At 49.7% G+C, this 11,826-nt stretch overlaps 2 protein-coding genes across 3 annotated transcripts in view; both read left to right on the top strand.

Moving 5' to 3' along the window:
• The first annotated feature begins 5,035 nt into the window (after nt 1–5,035).
• Nucleotides 5,036–9,750, top strand: TMEM86B (transmembrane protein 86B). Of its 2 annotated transcripts, XM_072607614.1 has the most exons (5): nt 5,036–5,251; nt 6,726–6,829; nt 7,651–7,726; nt 8,007–8,253; nt 8,813–9,750. In XM_072607614.1, the coding sequence occupies exons 3-5, from the start codon at nt 7,682–7,684 to the stop codon at nt 9,193–9,195; spliced, it is 675 nt and encodes a 224-aa protein (XP_072463715.1). In that variant the 5' UTR covers nt 5,036–5,251; nt 6,726–6,829; nt 7,651–7,681; the 3' UTR covers nt 9,196–9,750. The 2 variants fall into 2 exon arrangements, with proteins under 2 accessions (XP_072463715.1, XP_072463714.1); XM_072607613.1 differs by lacking the exons at nt 5,036–5,251; nt 6,726–6,829 and having other exon boundaries at nt 7,568–7,726.
• A 76-nt stretch (nt 9,751–9,826) lies between these two features.
• Nucleotides 9,827–11,826, top strand: part of PTPRH (protein tyrosine phosphatase receptor type H) — a 32,257-nt gene continuing 30,257 nt past the window's right edge. The window contains exon 1 of the mRNA XM_072607606.1: nt 9,827–11,723. Coding sequence (XP_072463707.1) covers nt 11,705–11,723 — 19 coding nt within the window. The 5' untranslated portion in view covers nt 9,827–11,704. The remainder of the gene's footprint in view (nt 11,724–11,826) is intronic.

The following is an 11,826-nucleotide window of genomic DNA, read 5'->3' as shown; positions in this document are numbered from 1 at the left end:
GGTAAGCCCCTCCAGTATCTTTGCCAACAAAACCCCAAATAGCATCACAAAGCTCAGATACAGTTGAACAATAACATAAATTTTGCTGAAGTTGTCATTTCAGTTAATTTCTTTAGTTGATTATCTAGAGTTCTCCAATTATGCCGTCATATCATCTACTAAGAGTAATAATTTTGTTTCCTCATTGCCTGTTCTCATTCTTTCAGTTCCTCATTCTTGTAACATTGCTCTAGCTAGCATTCCTAGTACAATATTGAATAGTAAGGGTGAAAATGAATATCCTTGCTTCCCCTCTGATCAGAGTCTACTTCTGCTTCTGATCTCTGCACTCTGAAAAGGAAGTGACCTTTTGCTTACCAAGACCAGCCTATCTCTCCTGGCACTTTGCCCTGTTGATTTTTTTTTTCATCTTCAACCTCTCTTTATAGGCATCTTCTTGGCTTCCTAGAAACAGTCTCAGGTATCTCCCACAACATGAACTACAAAGTAAAAAAATGAGCTAACAACAAAAAAAGACCATGAAGAGCCACTAAGGGGACAGGGAAAACTCTGAAAGAGGGACAATGTTAAAAAAAAAAAAAGAGAGAAGGATAAGTATAAGGAATAGGATGGAGGTAAGTTAACTGTGAAAGTGAATGAGATAAACTCACCCATAAAACACAATAGAATGGCAGGATAGATTTGAAATTAAAATTCAACAATAAAGTGTTTACAAGGAAAATACCTGAAAACAGAAAGCTACACATAGAGTTAAAATAAAGGGCTGGAGCAGAATCTATTATGCTTCAGCTGAAGTAAAAAGGGCAGGGGTGGCAAAGCCTTCTGCTTGTTTATTAAGGTAGTTACTAAATCTTATGTGAACCTGACTGTGACCCCATGGTACTTGAATTCTTTCTTTCTGGTTGCTTTCGCTATTTTCTCCTGGACCATAGAATTCTGAATTTTGGCTGTAATATTCCTGGGAGTTTTCATTTCAGAGTTTCTTTCAAAAGGTGATAAATTCTTTCAATTTCTACTTTGCCTTCTGGTTCTAGAATATCTGGGTGGTTTTCCTTTAAAATTTCTTGACACATGATTTCCAGGCTCTCTTTATTTGTTTGTTGGTTCAAGGCTTTGAGATAGACCAGTGGTTATTGTGATAGATGATTAATTGGACCCTTATTATATTCCAATCAGCTTGATATGATTCCAAAGGGTCAGTAATTGTAAGTTTTGGTAGTGGTCCTCAAAGCTGTGAACTATCTATTGTTAAGTTCACTTGCTTAATCGTAGCAAGTTAACTAGAGGACATCCATCTTTGTTTTTCCTTGTCATGGTGACCAAGCTTGATGTAGCAGCTTTTTTTGTTTCCCCTTCTCATCTTTCTATTGCCTAACTTGGGGAGATGACCATGAACACTTGGCCAATGAGTGACTCTGGGTGCTGGACTATAGCCTGCCCTTTTTCTGGCCCATCAGCCTATGTTGATGTTTTGACACCTATTCAACCTGTTCATTGACTTTGATAAGACCTCCTGGAAGGTCAAGATATGTTTGTTAAGACCTGCTCACTGGCCCATTCGTCAACCAATGGGATTCTGTATTTTGCGTGGATCCTCATAGAGAGTCAAGGGAAAGCTCTATCCACCAATCAGACTGTATTTTTTTCTTGCTCCACCTGTATTGTCCAGGTATTAAGCACTACAAAATGAGGACCCTGGAACAAGGGGATATCTCAGATTTGACGAAGTTCCAAGGTCCACTTCATTAGAGGGGACCATGGACTTTTCATTAAAGTACCATGGACTCAGAGCTCTGCCTCAATGACTTTTCTTGCAGATTGAACAATTTTGAAAATCCCCATATCATTTAGTTATCTCTCCTTAATCTATTTTCCAGCTCAGTTGTTTTTCCTATCAGATATTTCATGCTTTCTTCTCTTTTTTCCAGCCTTTTGACTTTAATTATTTCTTGATGTCTCATGGAGTCATTAGCTTCCATTTGGTCAGCTCTAATTTTCAAGTAGTTATTTTCTTCAGAAAGGTTTTGTATCTCTTTCTCCAAGCTGTTAATTCTCCTTTCATAACTTCCCTGGATAGCTCTCATTTCTTTTCCATTTTTATTCCTCCACTCTTAATTGGTTTTTAAAATTCTTTTCTTTCCTCTTTTTTACATCTGTTTGTTTAGCTTTTGCTCTAACTGGTCTAGGAATTCCTTTTGGGCTTGTGCCCAGTCTATATTTTCCTTTGAGTCTTTGCAGAGATATTTCAAGTCACTGTCTTCTTTTGTATTTGTGTCTTGAGTTTCCTTGTCCCTTGAGTGACTCTTTATGGTCTTTTTGTTGTTAGCTCATTTTTTTTTTTTTACTTTGTGTTTCATGTTATGGGAAAGACCTGAGCATGTTTCTAGGAAACCAGAAAGATGCTTATAGATAAGGAGAGGTTGAAGATGAAAAAAAAAAAAAAGAAAATCAATAGGGCAAAGTGCTAGGAGAGATAGGCAGTAACATGATCCAGAGCACACAAAGAAGGAAGCTGATCTTAGTAAGCAGAAGGGTGGCTTCCTTTTCAGAGACTAGACCAAAGGAGGAAAGGGTGGATAAAAATCTATAGTGTTTTAAGATATGGAGGACAGAAGAGGAAGCTCATGATAGAGAGCCTCAACCTTCTCCGTCATGTCCTCTAAGGGGGTTCCTTGTCCAATTTAATTTGCATTAGTGGACCTATAGAAGGGCTGACACCTTCAGGTCCTTTAGAGATTAATCAGAGGGTCATTGGGGTTTCTAGTATAATTGCTCATGAACCACCACCACTGTGCTTCCCATTAGGAGATATATTTCACTAGCTTGTTGACAGTGTATTCGCTGAGCAGTTATAGCAGAGATAGTTGGTACAAAAAAAGTCCCCTCCAGATCTGAGGCATGCATACCCACACGTACACACAGGTCCTTAAGAAGATTGTTCTGTAAAACTTGGACTAAGTAAAAAGGTCACACTTAAGGACCTAGAGGACCACACGTGGCCTCAAGGCCCCAGGTTACCCAACCCTGAATTGTGACCTAAATCATGACCTCTGGCTGGTCAGTAAAGATAAGTGTGTTAGGCTCCTTAGGAGATGCTAACACCCTGGAGAGTGGGGTAGCTGCTGCCTCAGGGTTCCTCATGTGGCGGGGGGGGGGGGAGGCGGGGGGGGCACCTGGTGCTGTTGCCTTCCTGCCTCCTGTTGATGTGCGCTTCTGGTCCTCACTGGAGCAAGTCCCTCAATGATGGTACCTGTTTTTGGAGGGTAATCGCAACCTTCCTTCTTGACAAAGGCCAATTTCCCTTGGTGTCCTTGAATCCATCCTGTCTCTTCATGGAGGCTGCCCCTTTGATCATCCTCTCTCTTTCTCCCTCTCTCTGTCTCTCTGTCTCTGTCTCTGTCTCTGTCTCTCTCTCCCCCTAATTCTCAACCTCATGGTTTGCACTGGACTCCTCTGAAGTCTACAGACATGTCTAAGATTCCCTCATCATTAAAAAAGTCTTCCCTTGCCTCTGTGGTCCCTTTGAGATCTTGTGCTATATCTCTCCTCCCTTTCAGGGCTGGATTCCTGGAAATGCCTGTTTCTAATCCTTACCTCACTTTCTTCTGCTTTTGATCTGTTCTCAGCCCTCGAGCAGTCTGGCTCCTGCCCCAACCAGGAGACCATCTGCATCATCACCAGTTGTCTCTTTGCTGCTCAATCCAATGGGCTTTCCTCATTCTCAATCTGCTTTCCTCTCTGCAGTCTTGAAGGCTGTTGGTTACCAGCTCCTCCTGGATCTTGTTGCCTTGCTGGGATTTTTATTTGGAGGAGAGGCATAGCTCTCTGCTGATCCTCATGCATGACTCAGAGACTCCAGCCCTCAGTCTTAGACCGTCTTCTCTTCTCTCTCTGTATTCTCCCTGAGAATCTCATCAGCTCCCTGGATTCAATGACCTTTGCAGCACAGATGACCCCATGCTGGCACATGTAGTCCCTCTGCCTCTCTCCTCTTCATGAGCTTGCGGGACATCTTCCCCAGAGACCTCCTATGGGCATGTTAAAGGCTTCACACTAGAAGCTTGTCTCATCCTTATCTCCCCAGACCAAACTCTCCTCTTTCTGGCCAGGCCATCATTCTGCCCATCATTCAGGCACACAGCCTCTGAGCTGTGCTTGAACCCCGATTTCCTTCTGCTCTCCATCCAACTTATTGCAGATCCTTCCCCTTCTCTCCCCTCACATAGCAGCTGCCCTGGGTCAAGCCCTCTTCACCAGTCTCTACTTCCAACACGAGGAGATGCCCCTGACCAGGTCGCTGTACTGCTCAACAGGTTTCATTTTCTCCCTCTTGCCTATAGAATAAAATACACACACTCCTTCATTATTTGAAGCCCTTTACAACCTGGCTGTAGCCTATTTTTTCAGGCTGATCATTCATTACTTTCCCAAAGCATACCACATTGTGCCAAACTGGACCACGTGCTGTTTCCTGGAAACACTGTGCTATTTCCCTCCTCCATGTCTTTTCATAAGCAGTGACCCCTGCCTAAGACATTCTCTCTCCTCATCTGTGGCTCCCTTCATGGCTCCCTCATTGTTAGTACCCTCCACCAAATCAGGTTGTATTTGTGTAATCTTGTAGTGGAACAGTGACCAGAGAGTCAGCCTCCAAGTCAGGAAGACCTGGGTTCAAGTCCCCTTACCCCTGCCACCCATTGGCTGTGTGAATATAGACAAGACACTTAATCTCTCCGTGCTCTGAGACTGTGTAGAGAAGGCGCCACCCTGAACCGATGAAAGAAGTTTCCTCCCCTGGAAATTCCCTATAGTAATGTAATTCTTGTCTCGGTTCCTGTCTTAGTTTTCCTATCTGTGAATAGGTTGCTTTCCTTCAGTCAAATAGAAGTTCTATGAGGGCAGAGGCTGCCCATTTATACATTTGTGCTTCCAGTGTCTAGTGCATTGCTTGGCACACTAATGAAAACTTATTGATTGATTTGTATGTATATAAAAACCCCACTTCTCTGTGTGCTTGTTCTACCTAATAGGAGGTAACTCCCCCTGAGGGCAGGTCCCGTTTCTCATTTTGGTCTGTGTACCTACTGCCTGGCATATAGTAGGCACTTCAGAAATGCTTGTCAAAGGGACGGAAAGGTTTTGAAGAGCTGCTGAGAGAGAAGGTCCGTCAGAAAAGGACAAAAGTATTCAGTTCAATCCGGTTATTGACTGAGACAGTGCGTACTCTCAAGGTCCTTGCAATCCACGGCAGGTACAGCAGTAACTACACAATACAGACTGAGTCATTTCAGTGGGAGCACTGGTGATAGGAGGGATGAGGAGACAGCCCCTGAGCTGGTGGGAGCTGGGGGTCCCCGGAGGAGACAGTATGACTGGAGGGCATTCCCAGCATGGGCGACCACCTGAGTATTATCTCTTTCAGGGATGGTAAGGAAGCCAGTTTGACTGGAATTTTAAGGTTGTGAGGAGGGAGAGATTAGTCTGGAAGAGATAAGTAGAAACCAGGAGGTGAAGTGACACTAGGGAGCCATGGATTGCCGTGAAGTAGGGAGAGCCTCGTTGAGATTAAACAGTGTGAATGTGTAATGAAAGGATTTCCTGGCTTCCTTGCACAGAATTCAGCAGCTCAGGAGTAGGAGCAGAGAAGGTGGAGGACTGGGGGGGACTGAGGGCTGAGGACTGCCAAGTCAGGAGTGGAGGAAAGGGAAGGGCCAAAGGTGGTGGTTAGCTGAGGGCTAGGACTGGGAAGGGAGGAAAGGGAGGCCAGAGAACTGGGAAAGTTTGCTGTATGGCAGACTGGCTGTTCCCATCCAGGTCAGACTAAATGGTTCTGACATTCTCTGCCCTGGGTGTCACAGGGTGACCCAGGTGTCACAGTAGACACTTGAGAAGTGAGAGGCGGCCTCAAGGTCAGCAATAGTGGGAGAGCAGTTCCCAGTGGCTGGTGGCTTTGCCCCAAGATGTGAGGGGATGAGGCCCTCCTCAAATGTATGCCACTTGTGGCCCACAAGTGTTCAACCTGGGTCTGAGGTCCCAGTCTTTTCATTGTTAAAGAAAGGATAAAGCCCTGCTTGGGGTGAGGTGGACCTTGGCTCCCCTTCCTCCAGGTCTTTCGGTGTCAGGACAGGGAAGGCTTCTGGGAGGTGGTGTCCAGCTTGCCCATTGTGCTCAGAGACAGGGCTCCCTGATCTTTGCAGAGCTGGGTTTCTCCACAGCGCCCAAGCTGAGGAAGGCTGGTCCACCCTTCGGAGGTGAGGGACACAGGGAAAGGGCAGGATCTTCTCTCCAGGCTGAGAGATCTTCCAAGCTGGGAAATTCAATCAGTCAAAAACATTAAGGACCCACTTTGTGCCAAGCACTATGCTAATCACTGAAGGTACAAAGAAAGGTAAAAGCTCACAGTAGGGAGCAAATGAGTACCAAAAAGCTGTCTACCAGATAACTGGGAAATAAGAGAGGGGAGGAAGGTACTAGAAATGAGGGGCAGTGTCAGAGGAGAGGAGGGGGTGTGTTCCAGAGACAATGCACAGGTCAACTGAACAGGCCATGGCACCATATTGGATGTGGGGAATGACAGTGAGGGAGGAGTTGCGGTGACTCCTAGGTGGGGAGCCTGAGGGACCTCTGCAGTCACAGGGAGGGGTAGAGGGGTGGAGGAAGGTTTAAGAAGAAGGAAAATGCTTTGGACTCTTCGAGCTGGACATGCAGTTTGAAATGTCTGACAGGCAGTGGGAGATGCAGAATTGGAGGTCAGCAGAGACAGACTTGAGAGTTGTCAGCACTATCCACAGGAGCTGAGAAGATCCCAGAGTTCGTTCTTATCCAAGGGGTAAGAGCAGAGGGCCCATGACAGATCCTGAGGGATGCCTGTGTGAGAGGGTTTGATCTGGAGGAGGGTCCAGTAAAGGAGGCAGAGAAGGAGCCATCAGAGAGGGAGGAGGAGAGCCAGGAGAGAGGCAGAGACAGAGAGACAGGGACAGAGTGACAGAGTAAGCGAGAGAGAGAGAGAGAAAGAGACAGACACACATATGTGTCCTGAAAACATGGAGAGTTGGGAGGAGTGGTCATTAGTGCCAAGGGCTGCAGAGAGGTCAAGGAGAATGAGTGCTGGGAAAAGGTCAGCCTTTCTGACCTCGAGGCTCAGGTCAGGGGCCAGAGCCAGATCGGAAGGGGTCAGGAAGGGTTTTTTGGGGGGAGAGGCTAGGGGAGCTCACTGAGGCTTCTTGGAAGACCATAGCCCTGGATCAATGGGGCCTGGGGGCCCTGGCAAACATTTTTGAGAGGTGATGCATCCAATCCCCTTTGCAGACCTGAAATCAGGGTGGCAGAGAAGCTGCTTGTTGGAATAGGAGTAGGCAGGCCTGGGTTGGAATGCCAGGCCCCCGCCGCACTATGGATTGGGGTGGACGAGTTTGGAGCTCTAAGTCTGGGGGTCCTTGCCAGGGGGTGGGAGGGGGAAGGTCAGGTCCCCCAGTTCATGGCATGGAAGGTGGAGCCTGCTGGTGTCCCTTATCAGCAGGCACCATGTAGTGCCATCCTGAGGTAGGGAGACTCTCCCGACCCCGTTATCAGCCCAGAGTCCATGGGGACAATTTTCAGGTTAAAGTGTAACCAGACCCCCCCCATTCACCACCCTTCCCCCATGCCTAGGTCACACGATTCTGGGGGTGTCTGGACAAGCATGGGAGCTCTCGAAAGAGAATCTGGAAGGAGGCATACTCTAGATGTGAGACCCTCCCCTAACCCCCACTGACTGGGAGGCTGAGAGAGCAGCTAGATTCCTGGGCTATCAGTGGGGCAGAGAGGGAGGGGAGGACATAAGAGGGAGTCCCTGAGGAGGGGGGGACCAGAGCATCAAAGGGTCAGGATTGGATGCCTGGATCCTCAGAGGCTAGGGGCTGAGGGTGGATGCTTTGGAAGCTGTTTCAGCGGCAGGACCCCTGGGGACGTGGGCTGGCCCCGATAGTCCGGGTCCCCTCTGCTACCTGCTGCCGCCTTCCCTCTAGCTTCCACTCCTGGCCCTGCGTCTGGTGCCTTTTTTTGTCTCCTGTGCCCTCTACTTCCTCCTCTGGCTGCCCTCAGACAAGCCCAGCTGGACCAGTGCCCTGGTCAAATGCCTACCCATCCTCTGTCTGGCCTTCTTAGTCCACACCACTGCCCCCACGGGGTGCTCCAGTCGATTCATCCAGGGAGGCCTCCTCTGCTCTGCCCTGGGGGATGTCTTCCTCATCTGGCCCAACCAGTTCCTCTTTGGTGAGTGGGGAGCAGAGGGGTGGGGCTGAGTGGACGTGGGAGCGAGCATGGGGATGGGGGTGGGAAGAGACAGTCCTTAGCTTCTGCTTTCCTCCCTGAATCAGGAGTAGAGGGCAGAAGGTCAAAACCCACCTCAGTTCCTTCTGGGGCTTTGGCTCAGACCCTTGGCTTCTGAGCCTCAGTTTCCTCCCTCATAAAGTGAAGAGGGTGAAACATGATGAAGGTTTCTTCCAGAAGGTGGCCATGAGAAAGTCCATCTCCAAGTCCTCACTGTCTACACTCTGCAAGGAGGGGGCCTGGAAGGCCCCATGGTCCATCTCTGACTTGGACGTCTAAGGTCCCCTTCTTAGAGAAAGTCTTGGAAAGTGTGGCTGTGTGATCTGGAGAAGAGGAGGGGAGGGGGCTGGGCCAATTCCTTCACTTTACATATGGGGAAACCAAGGCACAGAGAGGAGTCATGGAGTTGACCAGAATTAGAAGCAGGATTTACACCCAGAGCGGAGCTCAGTCACTTAGGGCCTCAGCCTTTCAGCGCCCAATCTGGGCCCCTTCTTTGCAGGCATGGCAGCCTTTGGCATGGCTCATCTTTTCTATCTGGGGGCCTTGGGCTGGCTCCCCACCCGCCTGGCTCATCTGGGGGCTGTGACAGCGGTCTCCAGCCTCTACTTTGGGCACCTGCAGCCTCACCTCCCGTCTGACCTGAGTCTTCCTGTGGCTGTCTACATGGCTATCCTGGGGCTCATGCTATGGCGGGCGCTGGCCCGAGGGAGAACAGCAGCCCTTGGAGGCCTCTTCTTCAGCCTCTCAGACTCTGTCCTGGCCTGGGACGCCTTCGTCCAGCCCCTGCCTCCAGCCCGTCTCATCATCATGGGCACCTACTACACTGCCCAAGCCCTGCTGGCTCTGTCCACTGTGGAAACCAGGGGCTCCGGAGCTGACTGAGCTTGGAGAGCCTCCTCTCCCAAAGACCACAGACTACAGGCAGGTGTGGACCCCACCCGACTCCTAGCCCCAGTCCAGGTCCTAACAGATCAGTGACTCAGAGCTGGGCACTCAGCTTCTCCGGGAGCCTTCCAGCTGGCTAATCACTTTCCAGACCTGCTGCCCTCCCAGGGGTTGTTTTCCCATTAAACACAAGCCTTCCTGGGGGTCCTAGGCCCCCCCTCCATTGATTCACAATCCCTCCCTTTCCCATGCTTACCCTTCCTCCCTCCTCAGCCCCATCCTGTTGTTTTTTCCTCCTTTGGTTCCAGTACTACCCTCACCCCAACTGACCATGAGCCCCTCCTGAAAATTTTTCTCCCCATTACACACAATCCCCTTCCCTACAATCCCCTCCCCCACAGTTCTGGTTCTTTCTCCATTACCCCCCATCCTCTTGGTTTGAGGCCTTCTCCTCTCCCCGCTGCCCACTACAGGTCCTACATGGGATGCCCACCCCTCTGTCATCTATACCACCTTCCCCTGACCCTTAGTAAAGTGGATACTGAAAACGTGTTGGTTGTCTGTTATTTTGGGAGGACTGGAGAGTGTCACACCCTTGGATGGCCTGGACTCTACCTTCTTTCCAGGGAAGGTTGCAGATTTACTTGGATTATCCCCCATCTAGCCTCCCCGCCTTCCCGAGGCCCTGTGAATTGCATTTTAGCCACTTGGGGAAAAGTCATCAACTGTCTCTGGGTCTCTGTTTCCTTTTTTTGTGAAATGAGAGGTTTGACATTGCTGGTTTCTAAGCACCTTTTCTTCCCCCTTGGTAACTGAGCTATGAGGAGACCTGGGGAGGTAGAGAGGGGAGAGCTGAGGGCTATGTCATGTGGGAAATAAGGTGGGTGAATGTTGGGTTGTTTCTGCTCTGTGACCCCATCTGGGGCTTCTTGGTAAAGAGCCTGGAGTGGTTTGTCCTGTGCTTCTTCAGTGCTTTTTACAGATGAGGAAACTGAGGCAAACTGGGTGAAGTGACTTGCCCAGGGTCACCCGGCTGGGAAGTGTGTGAGGCTGGATTTGAACTCAGGAAGAGGAGTCCACTCTCCACTCTCTCCACTGTAGCACCCCACTGCCAGAGGGCCCTTGAAGGGGTAACCCTCCTTCCCTCTTTATGTGTTGCCTTCTCCCATTAGAGTGTAAGTTCCTTGAGAGCAGGCACTGTCTCACTTTTGCTTTGATTTGTATCCCCGGGACTCAGCACAGCACCTGCTGCACTGGAATGCTTAATCAGTGCTTTCTCTGTTTGTCTATTTAGAAAAAGGAGCTGAGGTCAAGGCCCAGGATTGCCTTTCAATAACCTGAGCAAGGCATTGGTTCTTCCTGGGGCTCACTCATGCTCCGTAGAATGGCCAGGTTGGAGACAACGATCTCCAATTGTGTGATCCCCTTGGCCTTGGAGCTCTGGGCCTCTCTGAGCCTCAGTTTCCTTGTTTGTAAAAAAGGGATGGGCCTGTGAACAGAGCCGACAGCCATTGCTTCTGGGTGTTCTGGACAGGAATGTAGGCTGGGTAGGAGGAATCTAAGGGAAAGGAAGGCAGACCAGGGTGTGTGGAGGGCACGGAGGGGTCAGCCCCCTGTTTTTGCTCTTCCCCCACTTTTCCTCCTCCCCCTTCTCCACCCAAGTCTATTACCTATGTCACCTGGAGCTCAGAGAAAGCAGAAGTGTTGGGGTGAAAGTCCAAAAGGAGAGTGTATAGCTGAGAGAGCTGGACGCCTGTCTTTCTCTTCTCTCTCTCTTTCATTTCTCCCTCCTCTCTCCTTCTCTGTTTCCCTCCGGTGTTTGGAGTCATGAGAGGGCTCTCCCCTGGGCTCTGGTATCTGCTCAGTATGGTGATGGTGAGTGTCCCTACTGTGGGGGAAAGGGCTGCCCATCCACACACTTGAAGTCCCCTGGTGGCAAAGGCTTGTGGAGGTTGGGGATTCCTAAGCTTCTGAAGGACCAGAAGCTTAGAGGAATGGGGTCTCTGATGGCGTGTGGTCTTGGGGCCTGAATGCCTGGAATCTTGAAGGGGACAGACGGGGGAAGTTCCCAGGACTGGCACTCCTGGGTCCTGACATCCCCTATGATGTCTGCTCCAAGTGTTCTCCTGCACCACCCACCCGGAAGCTTGTCCTGGGGGTTCAGCTTTCCTAAACCTTCCTCTTCCTAGGAGTACAGGCATTGGGTGCCTCAACCCCTGCGCCAGCCCTTGCACTGGGAACTAACTCTTTTTCTCTTGGTCTGGAGCTGGTGGTGATGGCTGAGTGTTAGCACTGGCACTCATTCACAGACTTGGGTTTCCCCAGGGCTTCTTCCTACTTCTCTCTCCCTCGCTCCCTTCAAGAAAATGGGCGGGCTGAGACAGGGGTGAACTTTGTGTGAAGGAGCAGCTGAAGGAAGAGGGATCCACAGCCCCAGCCTGGTTTCAGCTGTAAGGTTCTGCAAGCCCCTTCCTTGTACTCTTTCCAACAGGTACTGGTGAGCTGGATGGGCACCTTGACAGCTGGTGAGTGGTAGACATCTCCCAAGAGGCCTTCTGGTTACCCTCATGGAGGGCCAAGCTTGGCTGGGTTGGCTGGGGCTGGGTTTGGGGAGTTCCACAGGTCCCT

Source organism: Notamacropus eugenii, chromosome 5, assembly GCF_028372415.1.
Source record: "Notamacropus eugenii isolate mMacEug1 chromosome 5, mMacEug1.pri_v2, whole genome shotgun sequence".
Lineage (NCBI taxonomy): Eukaryota > Metazoa > Chordata > Mammalia > Diprotodontia > Macropodidae > Notamacropus > Notamacropus eugenii.
This window is presented reverse-complemented; position numbering and strand designations above follow the sequence as displayed.